The 12,110-nt window shown below is 49.7% G+C and overlaps 1 protein-coding gene across 7 annotated transcripts in view; it reads left to right on the top strand.

Moving 5' to 3' along the window:
* Arhgef2 (Rho/Rac guanine nucleotide exchange factor 2) overlaps nucleotides 1-9,775 on the top strand; it is a 58,570-nt gene extending 48,795 nt beyond the window's left edge. For all 7 annotated transcript variants that reach the window (XM_023713565.1, XM_023713566.1, XM_023713568.1 and 4 more), the window contains 9 exons: nucleotides 827-894; nucleotides 3,734-3,934; nucleotides 4,278-4,397; nucleotides 4,536-4,603; nucleotides 4,802-4,837; nucleotides 5,050-5,100; nucleotides 5,393-5,833; nucleotides 6,420-6,603; nucleotides 7,517-9,775. In XM_023713565.1, coding sequence (XP_023569333.1) covers nucleotides 827-894; nucleotides 3,734-3,934; nucleotides 4,278-4,397; nucleotides 4,536-4,603; nucleotides 4,802-4,837; nucleotides 5,050-5,100; nucleotides 5,393-5,833; nucleotides 6,420-6,603; nucleotides 7,517-7,590 — 1,243 coding nt within the window. In that variant the 3' untranslated portion in view covers nucleotides 7,591-9,775. The remainder of the gene's footprint in view (nucleotides 1-826; nucleotides 895-3,733; nucleotides 3,935-4,277; nucleotides 4,398-4,535; nucleotides 4,604-4,801; nucleotides 4,838-5,049; nucleotides 5,101-5,392; nucleotides 5,834-6,419; nucleotides 6,604-7,516) is intronic.
* Nucleotides 9,776-12,110: the final 2,335 nt, after the last annotated feature.

Below are 12,110 nucleotides of genomic sequence, written 5' to 3' on the forward strand. Positions count from 1 at the left end.
GTGTGTGTGTGGCCAGCTCAGCCCACCAGGGGGCGGGGCTGGCTGGCATGTGGTGCTGGGGGATTGAACCGCGGTCCCTGATGCTTTGCTAAGCTAGTTCCAAGTAGGTGCTTTAGACCACTGAGCCATCTCTCCAGCCCTTGAGATAGGTTTTGATACATAGTTCAGAGTGAACTTGGACTCACTATGTAGCCCAGGCTCAAACTCAGGGCAGTCCTCCTGCCTCAGCCTCCCAGGTCCTGGGATTATAGGCATGTGTGGCATGTGCCATCATCGTTGGCTTGCTAGGCAGATATGAAATGACTTCTGAAAGATTATGCCTGAAGGGTGAACTCTTAGAGAACAAACAAAATTAAGTCTTGACGAAGATTTTGTTTAGTTTTATTTTGCAGTGCTGGGGGCCTGCCCAGTACCTCAGTTTAAGTACCTGCTTAAGCAAACAGTCTGGCTCAGGATGCTGTGGTTCGATCCCCAGATCCTCATGCCTTACCAGACATGCCCTTAAGGCGTCCTGAGCCAGCCAAAAAAAAAATCCTCCAATTTTGCAGTGCTGGGGATCAAACCAAGGGCCTTCTACATGCTAGGCTCCAGGTGATCCCTCCAGCCCAGGATTTTATAATCTTTATAATCCTGAGAGGTGCATACTGGTAGACACAGAATATCAGCATAATCTAAAGGAAGTCAGTGGTGAAGGAAGCCAGGCCCTGGGACTGAGGACTCCTACCAGAAGAGGGAGCATTGGACCATTGGAAGGGAGGAGGGACACATACCTGGTGTGTAACCTGGTGTCTCTTCCCCATCCCCACCTGACTTGTAACCTCTCCAGATGCCCATCCCGGGAGGATTTCCCCCTGATTGAGACAGAAGATGAAGCTTACCTGCGACGCATCAAGAGTAAGTCTACCCACAGAGCTCCTGAAATGATTTGTCATATGTCCATACAATGCCATACTGTGCACCTGCTGTTCTGTTTTGGTATAGGAATTGAACTCAGGGCCTCGTGCTTGCCAGGCAGGTGCTGTGCCCCTGAGTTATATCCTCGGCCATGTACAGTTATTAAAAAGATGAGGTAGCTCCGTGAAGACCGACACAGATGTGAACCAAGATATGTTAAGTGAAAGCAAGATTTGAAACAATAAGGGTTGACCAAATAACCCAGTAGATTAAAGTGCCTGCAAGCAGGCGCAGGGGCCAGGGGTGGTTCAATCCTCGGGCCGACCCCACCCCTGGAGTGCACTGAGAGACTGGGCATGGTAGTGTGTGCCTGTAATCCCAGCACTTGGGAGGCTGTAAACAGAAGAATCACTACGAGTCCAATCTAGTAGTGAGACCCTGAACACTCTGTAGACCCTTTCTTTCATTTATTTATTTATGTGTGTGTGTGTGTGTGTGTGTGTGTGTGGCCAGCTCAGCCCACCAGGGGGCAGGGCTGGCTGGCATGTGGTGCTGGGGGATTGAACCGCGGTCCCTGTGCTTTTTTGAGCTTGTTCTAAGTAGGTGCTTTAGACAACTGAGCAATCTCACCAGCCCTAGACCCTTTCTTTTTTTTTTTAATTTTTTTTAATTTTTAATTTTATTTATTTATGTGGGGGGGGGCCAGCTCAGCCCACCGGGGGCAGGGCTGGCTGGCATGTGGTGCTGGGGGATTGAACCGCGGTCCCTGTGCTTTTTTGCTAAGCTTGTTCTAAGTAGGTGCTTTAGACCACTGAGCCATCTCACCAGCCCCCCTAGACCCTTTCTTAAAATACAGAAAAGAAAAAAAAATTTAGAATAATGTCAAGTGTACGCTGCAATTTGTGTGAAAGTAATATGGACAAATATGTACACGTGTATATGTTTTTTGTGTAGTACCACTACTATGGCTGCCTCTGAGAAGGGGGCAGGAAGAATCAGGTTGGGTAAAAAAAATTTAAATTTTAGCTGTAGAACAATTTGTTCATCGGGTACATGTGGCATAGATAAGTTGCTTTTAAAAAGCAATTAATTCCTCTACTTAAAGAGTCCAGAATGGGAAGTACGGGATAGTGGTGCAGTTCTGACATCTTCAACAGTGTATCCAGGGCCAGCCAAATAGCTCAGCAGACTTAAACGCCTGCTTAGGCAAGCACTTGGGTTCCTGGGTTTAATCCCCATGTCGTGCTGGCCCTGCCCCCATGGTGCACTGAGACTGCAAATGAGACTGGGAGTGGTGGCGCACACCTGTAATCCCAGCACTTGGGAGGTTGAAAACGGGAGGATCACTGTGAGTCTGATAAGACCCTGTAGACCCTGTACTGAATACATAAAAAAACCCAAAAACACCAATATATCCAAACACACCTGTCATCCTAGTCCTCAGGAGGTGAAAGCAGGAGGTTCACTGTGAGTTTTCACCTGAATATATAGTGAGATACTGTGAGATTGAACCCAGGGAATACTGAGCTACATCCCCAGCCCTTTTTATTTATTTTTTATTTGGAGGGAAGGTCTGTTAAGTTGTCTGGGCTGGGTTCAGATTTATATTCATCCTGCCTTGGCTTCCTCAGCAGCTAGGATTACAGGTTTGTACCACAAAGGGACAATATGAAAGTTGTTCATGTCCAGAGGCCAGAGTTTAGTCATGTGGCAATACCTAACTCCATATTGGGCTGGGAAAATATCCTTAACTGGAAGCCTTGTGCCAGATGAAACTTGTACATTGTTTCAAGTTAAAGATGAGAAGGTGGAGCCAGGGAAGTAGCTCAGTAGAATAAGCGCTTGCCTGGCAAGTGCAAGGGCCTGAGTTCAATCCCCAATTCTGCCAAAAAAAAAAAAAAAAAACATGGGAAGGAAGGGCCGGCCAGGTAGCTCAGAGGACTACAGTGCCTGCTTAGGCAGAGCGCAGCAGCCGGGGTTCACTGAGATGGTGATGGAGACTGGGCGTGGTGGTGCGCAACCTGTGATTCCAGTGTTTGGGAGGCTAAAAAAACAGGAAGGATTCCTCTCTGGGTTTGGACCTCCTCACATCGGCATGGCTAAGTGCACCAAGAAGGTCGGCATTGTTGGTAAATACGGCACTCGCTGTGGTGCCTCCCTCTGGAAAATGGTGAAGCAGATTGAAATCAGCCACCACGCCAAGTACACCTGCTCCTTCTGTGGCAAGACCAAGATGAAGAGGCAGGCCGTGGGGATCTGGCACCATGGCTCCTGCATGAAGACCGTGGCTGGTGGCACCTGGACCTACAATACCATTTCTACAGTTATAGTCAAGTCAACCATCAGAAGACTGAAGGAATTGAAAGACCAGTAGAAGCTCTTAGTATTTGAGATATCCCTAGCCTATAATAAATGGGTTAACTTATGTAATGAAAAAAAAAAAAACCAGGATCACTATGAGTCCTATTTGTATAGTGAGATCCTGTAGACCCTATACTAAATACATTAAAAAAAAAAAAAGATGGAAAGGATTGTGTGGACAATACATAACTTTGCCACAAATCTTTTAGGTTTTATAAAAACAAGTAGGGGCCAGGGAGATGGCTCAGTGGATAAACACTTCCCTGGCAAGCGCAAGGGCCTGAGTTCAATCCCTGGTTCTGCCAAAAAAACAAAACAAAACAAAACAAAAAAAAACCAGAAGTATTACTTTTCAAATACCCTCCCCCACCCCCAAAAAAGTTTTTCCTTTTTCATAAAGGAAGTCCTACCCCGACCCCATTTGCCCCCGGCTGTCCCGCCTCTGGCTCTTCCTCCACTCACTCCTCCCTTCCCACAGTGGAGCTGCAGCAGAAGGACCGTGCGCTGGTGGAGTTGCTGCAGGAGAAGGTCGGGCTGTTTGCAGAGATGACCCACTTCCAGGCAGAGGAGGACTCCGGCAGTGGGATCCCTCTGCCTACCCTGCCCAGGGGCCTTTTCCGCTCCGAGTCCCTTGAGTCACCTCGTGGTGAGCGCCTGCTGCAGGATGCCATCCGTGAAGGTGAGGGAGTTCCCCCACAAGCCACCGCAGCATACAGACACATGGCGAGACCTGGACATCCATACCCAGTGCTGTCAAACCATAGTTCGTAAATACCGCGATGCCTGTCCCGGATGCCAGCACCTAGGAAAGCCAGGGCAAGAGGCATAGTCCTTGTTATTGGTTGGCACCTCTTACACAGCATGTTTCTGCTCCCCTGTGGGAGTCTAGTAACTTTTGCCTCCTGAATGGTTAGTGAGTAAAACCCCCTAGTGCCTGGGTAGGCATTTCCCAAATGCCCAGATGTCTCCATATATGTCACACAATCCATACCCTTGTCCTAACCTCTTCCTCTTTCTCTCAGTGGAGGGGTTGAAAGACCTGCTGGTGGGGCCTGGTGTGGAGCTGCTTCTGACATCCCGGGAACCAGCCCTGCCACTGGAACCAGATAGTGGTGGGAACACAAGTCCTGGGGTCACTGCCAGTGAGTGTCAGGGTAGGGGCTGGGGGTTATGAGTGGGACCTGTAGGGGGCTTAAGAGAATGGCCTGTGTTGCGTTGGTTGAGTGGGGTCAGGGCCATAGCAGAGTGAGCTCAGCTCATCCTTTTCCCCTTTTCAACAGATGGTGAAGCCAGAACTTTCAATGGCTCCATTGAGCTCTGTAGAGCTGACTCAGACTCTAGCCAGAAGGTGGGTTCTTTTTTTTTAGGTACTGGGAATCAAACTGGGGACCTTGTGCTTGCTAGGCAGGCGCTTGTGTCACTGAACCATCTCCCCAGCCCCAGAAGGTGGGTTCTTGAGAGGTTCTGGGATTTAGCTGAAGGATGGATAGGGATAGTTGATTTATAGATCCTGCCTGCTGACACCCCTCCTTGGCCATTTCTGCAGGATCGGAATGGAAATCAGCTGAGATCCCCCCAAGAGGTAAGGCGGGAATTTGGTGGTGTGAGAGAGGGAAGGGAGGGTGGTCTCAGTCTGAGAAATTATAGTCCATCAGGGAGTGGTGTGGGTAAGAGTACACACAAAAGTGGATCTGCAGATACTGTTGTCCCTACACCCATACTTGCTCAACTTCCGGGTACTTCAGCTGCCCAGAGACACATGGCAAGACCTGTCCCCACCTTCTCTGTCCTCAGGAGGTGTTACAGCGATTGATCAACCTCTACGGACTTCTCCATGGCCTGCAGGTCAGTGGGCAGGGTCGGAGTGGAGGAGAGGCCCAGACTGCCTACTTAAGCAGGACACAGCCCTCCTATAGGCCTATAGCTTCTTTCTTTCTTTTCTTTTTTTTTTTTTTTTGCGGAACCAGGGATTGAACTCAGGCCCTTGCGCTTGCCAGGGAAGCACTTTTTCCACCGAGCCCCTATAGCTTCTTTCTTTTAAGCTCTCTAGGAATGCTGATGTGGACTGTGGGGATTGGGGGTGAGAGGGAGAAAGAAATGAATTTCTTACACACCCTCTGCCCCTGTTCTACTCCAGGCGGCTGTGGCCCAGCAGGACACTTTGATGGAAGCCCGGTTCCCTGAGGGTCCTGAGCGGCGGGAGAAGCTGTCCCGAGCTAACTCTCGGGACGGGGAGGCTGGCAGGGTTGGAGTCCCTGTAGCTCCTGAAAAGCAGGCCACAGAGCTGGCGCTACTGCAGCGGCAGCACGCACTGCTGCAGGAGGAGCTGCGGCGCTGCAGGAGGCTGGGGGAAGAACGGGCAACAGAGGCTGGCAGCCTAGAGGCCCGGCTTCGAGAGAGTGAGCAGGCCCGGGCCCTGCTGGAACGGGAGGCTGACGAGGCTCGAAGACAGCTGGCTGCCTTAGGCCACACAGAACAGCTCCCAGCCGAGGCACCGTGGGCTCGCAGGCCTCTAGACCCTCGACGACGTAGCCTCCCAGCAGGCGATGCCCTGTACTTGAGCTTCACCCCCCCACAGGTAAAGCAGTTTGAAGTGGTCTGTTGATCTGAGGCAGACTCAGGGCCCACATGAAGGACATTGAACTGGTGGGGATTGAAGCCCAAATGAGACAACAGATTCCTGGTAGCACATTCCTGTGATCTCAGCACTCTGGGAAGAACACAAGTTCAAGGCCAGGCTGGGCAACTTAGCAAGACCCTGCCTCAAAGTGAAAGATACGCTGGGCATGGTAGCATATACATGTAATCCCAGCACTCAGGAAGCTGAGGCAAGAAGATCACTGTGAGTCCAAGGCAGGCTTGGGTTACACAGTGAGACCCTAGCTCCAAAAAAACCTGAAAGATAAAAATGGCTGGATATGTAGTTCAGTGCAAAGAACCTGGGATCAATCCCTAGTACCAGTGGAACTCATGCAAAATTTAGATGGGTGCATGGGTGAGTGCCGACAGGAAATAACTTGGGTGTCACACTGAAAGAGGTAGGAGTGGTGGAGCTGCTTGGGAGGGGCGCAGTAGAGAGAGCACTGGGGTCCAGCTAAGCAGAACCTGTGGTCTGCACACTGCTCAATCCTGGCCTGCCGTTTTTTTCTGCCTGATGTGCACAGTCCAGCCGAGGCCATGACCGTCTGGATCTGCCTGTGACGATTCGCTCTGTGCACCGACCCTGTGAGGACCGAGAGAGGCAGGAGCTAGGCAGTCCCGACGAGCGACTGCAGGACAGCAGTGACCCTGATACCGGCAGCGAGGAGGAAGGTAGCAGTCGTCTGTCTCCACCCCACAGTCCACGAGGTAAGACCCTTGTGGTGCTGACCAGGGACTAGGGGTGGGCTGCAGCCTGGGTACAAGCCCGTGGGCTGTGGCTGCCACCGGACCCCTTTGGGGAGAAGGAGAGGACTCCCTCCTGTTTTTCTAATGATGAGAGTGTGATGGAACTCTAGGAAGTGGTACTCTAGGAAGGCCTCTTGTAGGGGCCTCTCTGTGGCTGGTGATTCCCAACCTTGTTTTTAAGATAGGATTTCACTATGCAGTTCAGGCAGGCCTTGAACTCAGTGCTCTTCCTGCCTCAGCCTTCCAAGTGCTGGGATCATAAGTGTGCACCACCATGCCCAGCCATGTTTTTAAATTTGCAGTGCTAGGGATCAAACCCAGGGCCTCACACATTGTAAGCGGTGCTATACCACTGAACTAGGCCCCATTCCCTAAACTTTTTTTTTTTTTCCAGAACCAGGGCTTGAACTCAGGCCCTTGCACTTGCCAGGCAAGCACTTATTCTACTGAGCCATCTCCCTGGCCCCCAATGAATTTTTTGTTTGTTTGTTTGGTAGAATAGGACCTTCTTGCACTTGCCAGGAAAGCGCTTGTGCCACTGAGCTATAACGCAGCCCTGAGTCAATTTTTGCGGTTAAAAAAAAAATTAAGACCTCAAATAGTTGGTTCAGGAAAAGCAAAATAACCAAAGAGCTACAGTGATTCCATGTTAGAATCTTCAACTGTTTTGTATTTGATTAATGTATTCATGTCTATATTTCCAAAGACTACAAAGGGGGTGGGCACTGCTGGATGTGGACAGAGGTCTCCTCTCACCTAAGGATTCATCCCCCATGGCCCCAAGGACCCCAGGCTGCAGACAGGGAAGCATCAGTGTAGGGGTGCAGGTGCCCGAGGGAGACACTAACTCTCTGAACTCCCCTGTCCCCTTCAGACTTCACCAGAATGCAAGACATCCCAGAGGAGACAGAAAGTCGTGACGGGGAACCCCTGGCTTCAGAGAGCTAAGGGGGCTCTTTCCCCTGCCTGGTGCCCCACTGAAGAACACGCTGCTGGGGCAAATGTAGGGGACTCCAGTCTGCCAATGATGAGGGAACATTTGAAAGAACTGCTGATTGTCCTTGCCAGCTCTTGGGATCCTTGGATACCTGGGGCCATTTAGGAAACTGGGGGATTTAGGTCACAATCTCCTCCAATGGCATCCAAAAGCTACACCACAGATGCCAATTTGTCATGCCTTCTTCCCTCTACTTTAGGAAAATTTATTTATTTATTGTTTATTAGTTATGGGGGGAGAGGGAAGATTTAAAGGACCAGGGACATGGGAACCAAGCCATAGGGATAGGGGGCCTTGTCCTTTTACACTACTGGGGTACACTCAGGCTTCCCCAGCAGCTGCAGACCGTCCCCAGCAATACCCACCTGTGACAAAAGACTGCAACCACAGGGCACTCCTGCCCCTGTAAGGAGGGCTGTGGGCTAGCCGTGTCCCTCTCCCCACTCCCTTCACCCTCTCACCGCTGTTCTCCCTTCTCTTGATCCTCCAGGAAAACCAGGGAGATTACCTGCTCCCTGGAGTTGATGGAGGAGAGGTTAGGGTGGCCATAATGGCTTATTGAGGGTGAGGGAAAAACCCACAGGGACCAGAAGGTTTTGTTGTTTTCTTTTCTTTTTTGTACCAAAGCCAGCTGCACGTGTTTTATATTTTTAAGAGAAGACGTAGACATTTAGAGATCACCCCCTGCTATCTCCACATCTCAGTTCAAGGGGTGGGGGAGCAGTGACTTCTCCCTCCACCTGCAGTAATAGGGCTCCTATTCTGACCTCTTTATCAGCCATTTGGAGAAAGTTCTAGGGTAGGTTGAGAAATCTCTACAAACCCTGGCCTTGTCTCCCACCTCAGTGACCATGACTTGAAACTTCATTGTGAATTTGGAGGATTTTTCAATGAACAATGCCTACCAGCTCCAGCCATTTTTCTGCCAATTTGATGTTTAAAAAAAAAAAAAAAGAAAGAAACAAACAAAAAGAAAAACAGGAAAATTAAAGACCTGAAACCCAATGAGGTGCTGTCTTGTAATGTCTGTCACTTCTGATGCATTGGTGACAGAGAGGTGGGCAGTGATCTCAGTTCCTCTGATGGAGCCTTTTCCTCTCACCAGTCAGCCTGTTTCTACCTCAGTGAAAGAGAGAGGGCACTAGGAAAGGAAACCACTACAAAACTTTTATTTAAAAACTTGCAGACGTGGGCACAATGAAGTGGCCCTCGGCTCCAGGGACTCTTGGAAACTCCAGTATACAAAACTTGTTTTCATCTTTTTTGTGTACTGCGCTCTGAAGTGACTTGTGCCTGTTGGTCCTTCTGGCACAGTTCCTGTTACCCTGTCCAGAGAGTCACTTCTTTTCAGATCTAGTCCCCCCACCCCTTCCCTGGTGTTTCTAGTGTCAGACACCTCGGATGACCCCTTCTCAGAGCTCGTTTGCTCTTTGCCTCTGCAAGAGATAGCTGATTTCAGTTCTTGTTTTTTTTGGGGGGGGCTTGGGGTTCTCTCACTTCTTGTTTCTTATTGATAACACTGTGCTTGGTCTGTGATGGTAGGGAGTCCCAGGCTATGCACCCATTGGAGCCTCTGGGGTAAGATGAGAAGAAAGTGCTCAAGACCCCAGCTAGAAAGAGGAATTGAAATTGCACTGGGGTAGGGGGTTGGGCAGCACCCTCCCCTGCACGGGCATCTGGCCCTTACAAAGTGTTTTCTCATCTGTGGGAATCCTGGGTGGGAGAGGTTCTCGTGTTACCCATGGGTGCAAAAAGCATGCTGGACTAGGTAGGCAAAGCAGGAAGGGGCCAGCCCTCCATTTGCCTCCTTTGGCTACTCGGCTTGAAAGCACCAGGGCTTCACATTCCAAACAGTAACCGGGCTTTTAGCAGCTGTCCTCCATGGTGGCCTGCAGCAGCTGAGAACCATACCTGTAAGGTGGAGCAAGGCTGGTGGGAGTGGGTGGAATGTTCACCTCCAAAAACCACCAAGAGAAGGGACTGTGCTATCTTGCAATGTTCCCTTATGGGTTTGGAATCAAAATGGGAAATCTGGAGACAGATCCCAAAGAGGGTGTGGACAAGCCCACAACTCTCCAGAGAACAGTGTAGCTTGTGCATCCTTTCCTCCACCAAAACCCCTTCCTATCTTCATCCCCCCCCCCCCGCAAAAAAAAAAATGTTGCCAGAGCTTTTCTGGGTGTGACTCCTGATAGCCAGGTCCCTTCCTTACACTTTTGACCATCCTTTTCTGTTACCTCCCAAATCCTGCTTGGAAGAACTGTCTCAACCTCTGTCGCTCCTGGTGCAGGTTCAAAGCTCCATGGCTTTGTGCTTAAGAGAGCCAGGGCCCAGCCTTGCACCACAGCCTTGCCTCTGCACTCTGAGGGGAGCTCCAGGCTCCAGCTGGCTGGGCCCAGCCCTGCCCAGTGTTCCGTCACTGTGCCCTTCCTTGCTCCCTCCCACCTCTGAAGGCAGGTCTACGCCATTCACTCATGTCTGACCTGGACTTGTGTACTTTCTGTCAATATTTACCTCTGACTTCCATAAACCAAAGATCCCCAGAGAAGCCAATATCCGGAGCCATCAGAGGAGCTGCTGGTGTGGGAAGAGGGAGAGTCAGGTGGGGAAGGATTTTCCATCTTCCTGAATTGGCTGGGAACAGATCTATAGAGTTATAGAGCCAGTTTAAACATTATCAAGAAAGGAAATTAAATATTGAGAGGCTAATTAACTTTTTCCCATTGCTTAATTCGTTTTGAATTGGGTGGCTCCTCTGAACCTCTTCTCAGCAACCCAGTGAAGTGGGGCAGGGCACCTGGAGGCACTGTGACCTCCTTTCCAGAGCGGTGATGCAGCTCTGGGACCTTGAGTGTCCAGTGTCAGCCTGAGTTATAAAATGGCCAGAGCCGGGGATAGAGGAGGGCGGAAGTGGGAACTCCACCCATTTTCCCACTGTGTCTCTTCCCCCTCCCAGTACTGGGGATTAAACCCAGAGCCTTCACACTTTGAGTTACATCCCCATGTTTATTTTAAGCCAGGCGGGGCTGCTGAGATGGCTCAGTGGTCTAAAGCACCTACTTAGAACAAGTTTAGTAAAGCAAAGCGACCACGGTTCAATCCCCCAGCACCACATGCCAGCCAGCCCCACCCCCTGGTGCACTGAGCTGGCCACACACACACACACACACACACAAAATAAATAAAATTTTTAAAAAAATTTATTTTAAGCCAGGATCTTGCTAAATGGCCCAGGTTAGGCCCAAACTTGCAATTTTGCTTCAGACTGGTGAAATTGCAGGTATAAAGCACCATGCCGGGCTGAAAGTTCCTTCTAATGGCTTTTATCATGGATGGGTTATAATGATTGTGGGAACAAAGAAAGGAGAGCTTTCTGCCCTGGATACATACCTTCAAGAGAGGTTTCAGGGACAGCTGTTAAGTTCATTGTGTGAGATTTTCATTTAGGGTTTGTGTAAAGCCATTCCAAAGGAGAATTTCGCAGCTCTGCCACTTGCCCAGTCTCCCAGCTGCCCCCTTATTTCCTCCTCCATTTTATGTGGGATGTCCAAATAATGAGAATGCTTTAGAGGGCTGGGGAGATAGCTCAGAATAAGTACTTCCCTGACAAGCACAAGGGCCTGAGTTCAACCCCTGGTTCCACCAAAAAAAAAAAAAAAAAAAAAACATGCTTTAGGCACAACCCATTTTACAGAATAGACAACTGCAGCATACAAAATATAATTACCCAAAATATAGGTGCAGGCCCAGGTACTGTGACACTGAAGGTGATACTGTGCTCAGAGCTAAGCCCTTTTTTTTTTTTTTTTTTTTAAACTCAACCACCCTTGACCCCACCACCCTATTTGACATTATCTTGTCATTATCTCCTTTAAATTCTTCATTTGAAATGAATGACAGATACTCCTGTCAGAACCAGAGGCTGGCAGGCACTGGGGATTCCAGAAAGACCCTGCACTTGGTGTCTTCCTGCAGGGCAGGTGCAGTGTTTGAGACTGAGACCTCTCCCAGCATCAGGCTCCTCTCACACAGTAACAAGAAGAGGGATATATGGTCAGGGAAGAGGGCGGTTTTGGCCTTGGGACTAGGAAAGGAGAAAAGACACCCTGTTTTGAGGTGGGGGGAGGCAGACAAAGGGTTTATTAGCCTAGACCTTAAGGGAACTCTAGGTTATTAGGCTAGACCCCCAAGGAAACTATCCTGAAAATTCTTTACAGAAGGCAGAAACAGTAAAAATGGTCCCACACTGAACTGGAGATGGAACTGGGACAAGAGGTCAGGACAAAGAGCTGGCTGTGGCGGTGCATAGTTATCCCAGCACTCTGGGAGGCTGAAGCAAGAGGATAGCAAGTTCCAGCCTGGGCAGCTTAGCAATTTAGTGAGAACCTGTCTTAAAAATAGAAAAATAGGGGCTGGTGAGATGGCTCAGTGGTCTAAAGCATCTACTTAAAACAAGCTAAGCTAAGCAAAG

This window comes from Octodon degus, unplaced genomic scaffold, assembly GCF_000260255.1.
Source record: "Octodon degus isolate 3935 unplaced genomic scaffold, OctDeg1.0 scaffold00032, whole genome shotgun sequence".
Classification (NCBI taxonomy): Eukaryota; Metazoa; Chordata; class Mammalia; order Rodentia; family Octodontidae; genus Octodon; species Octodon degus.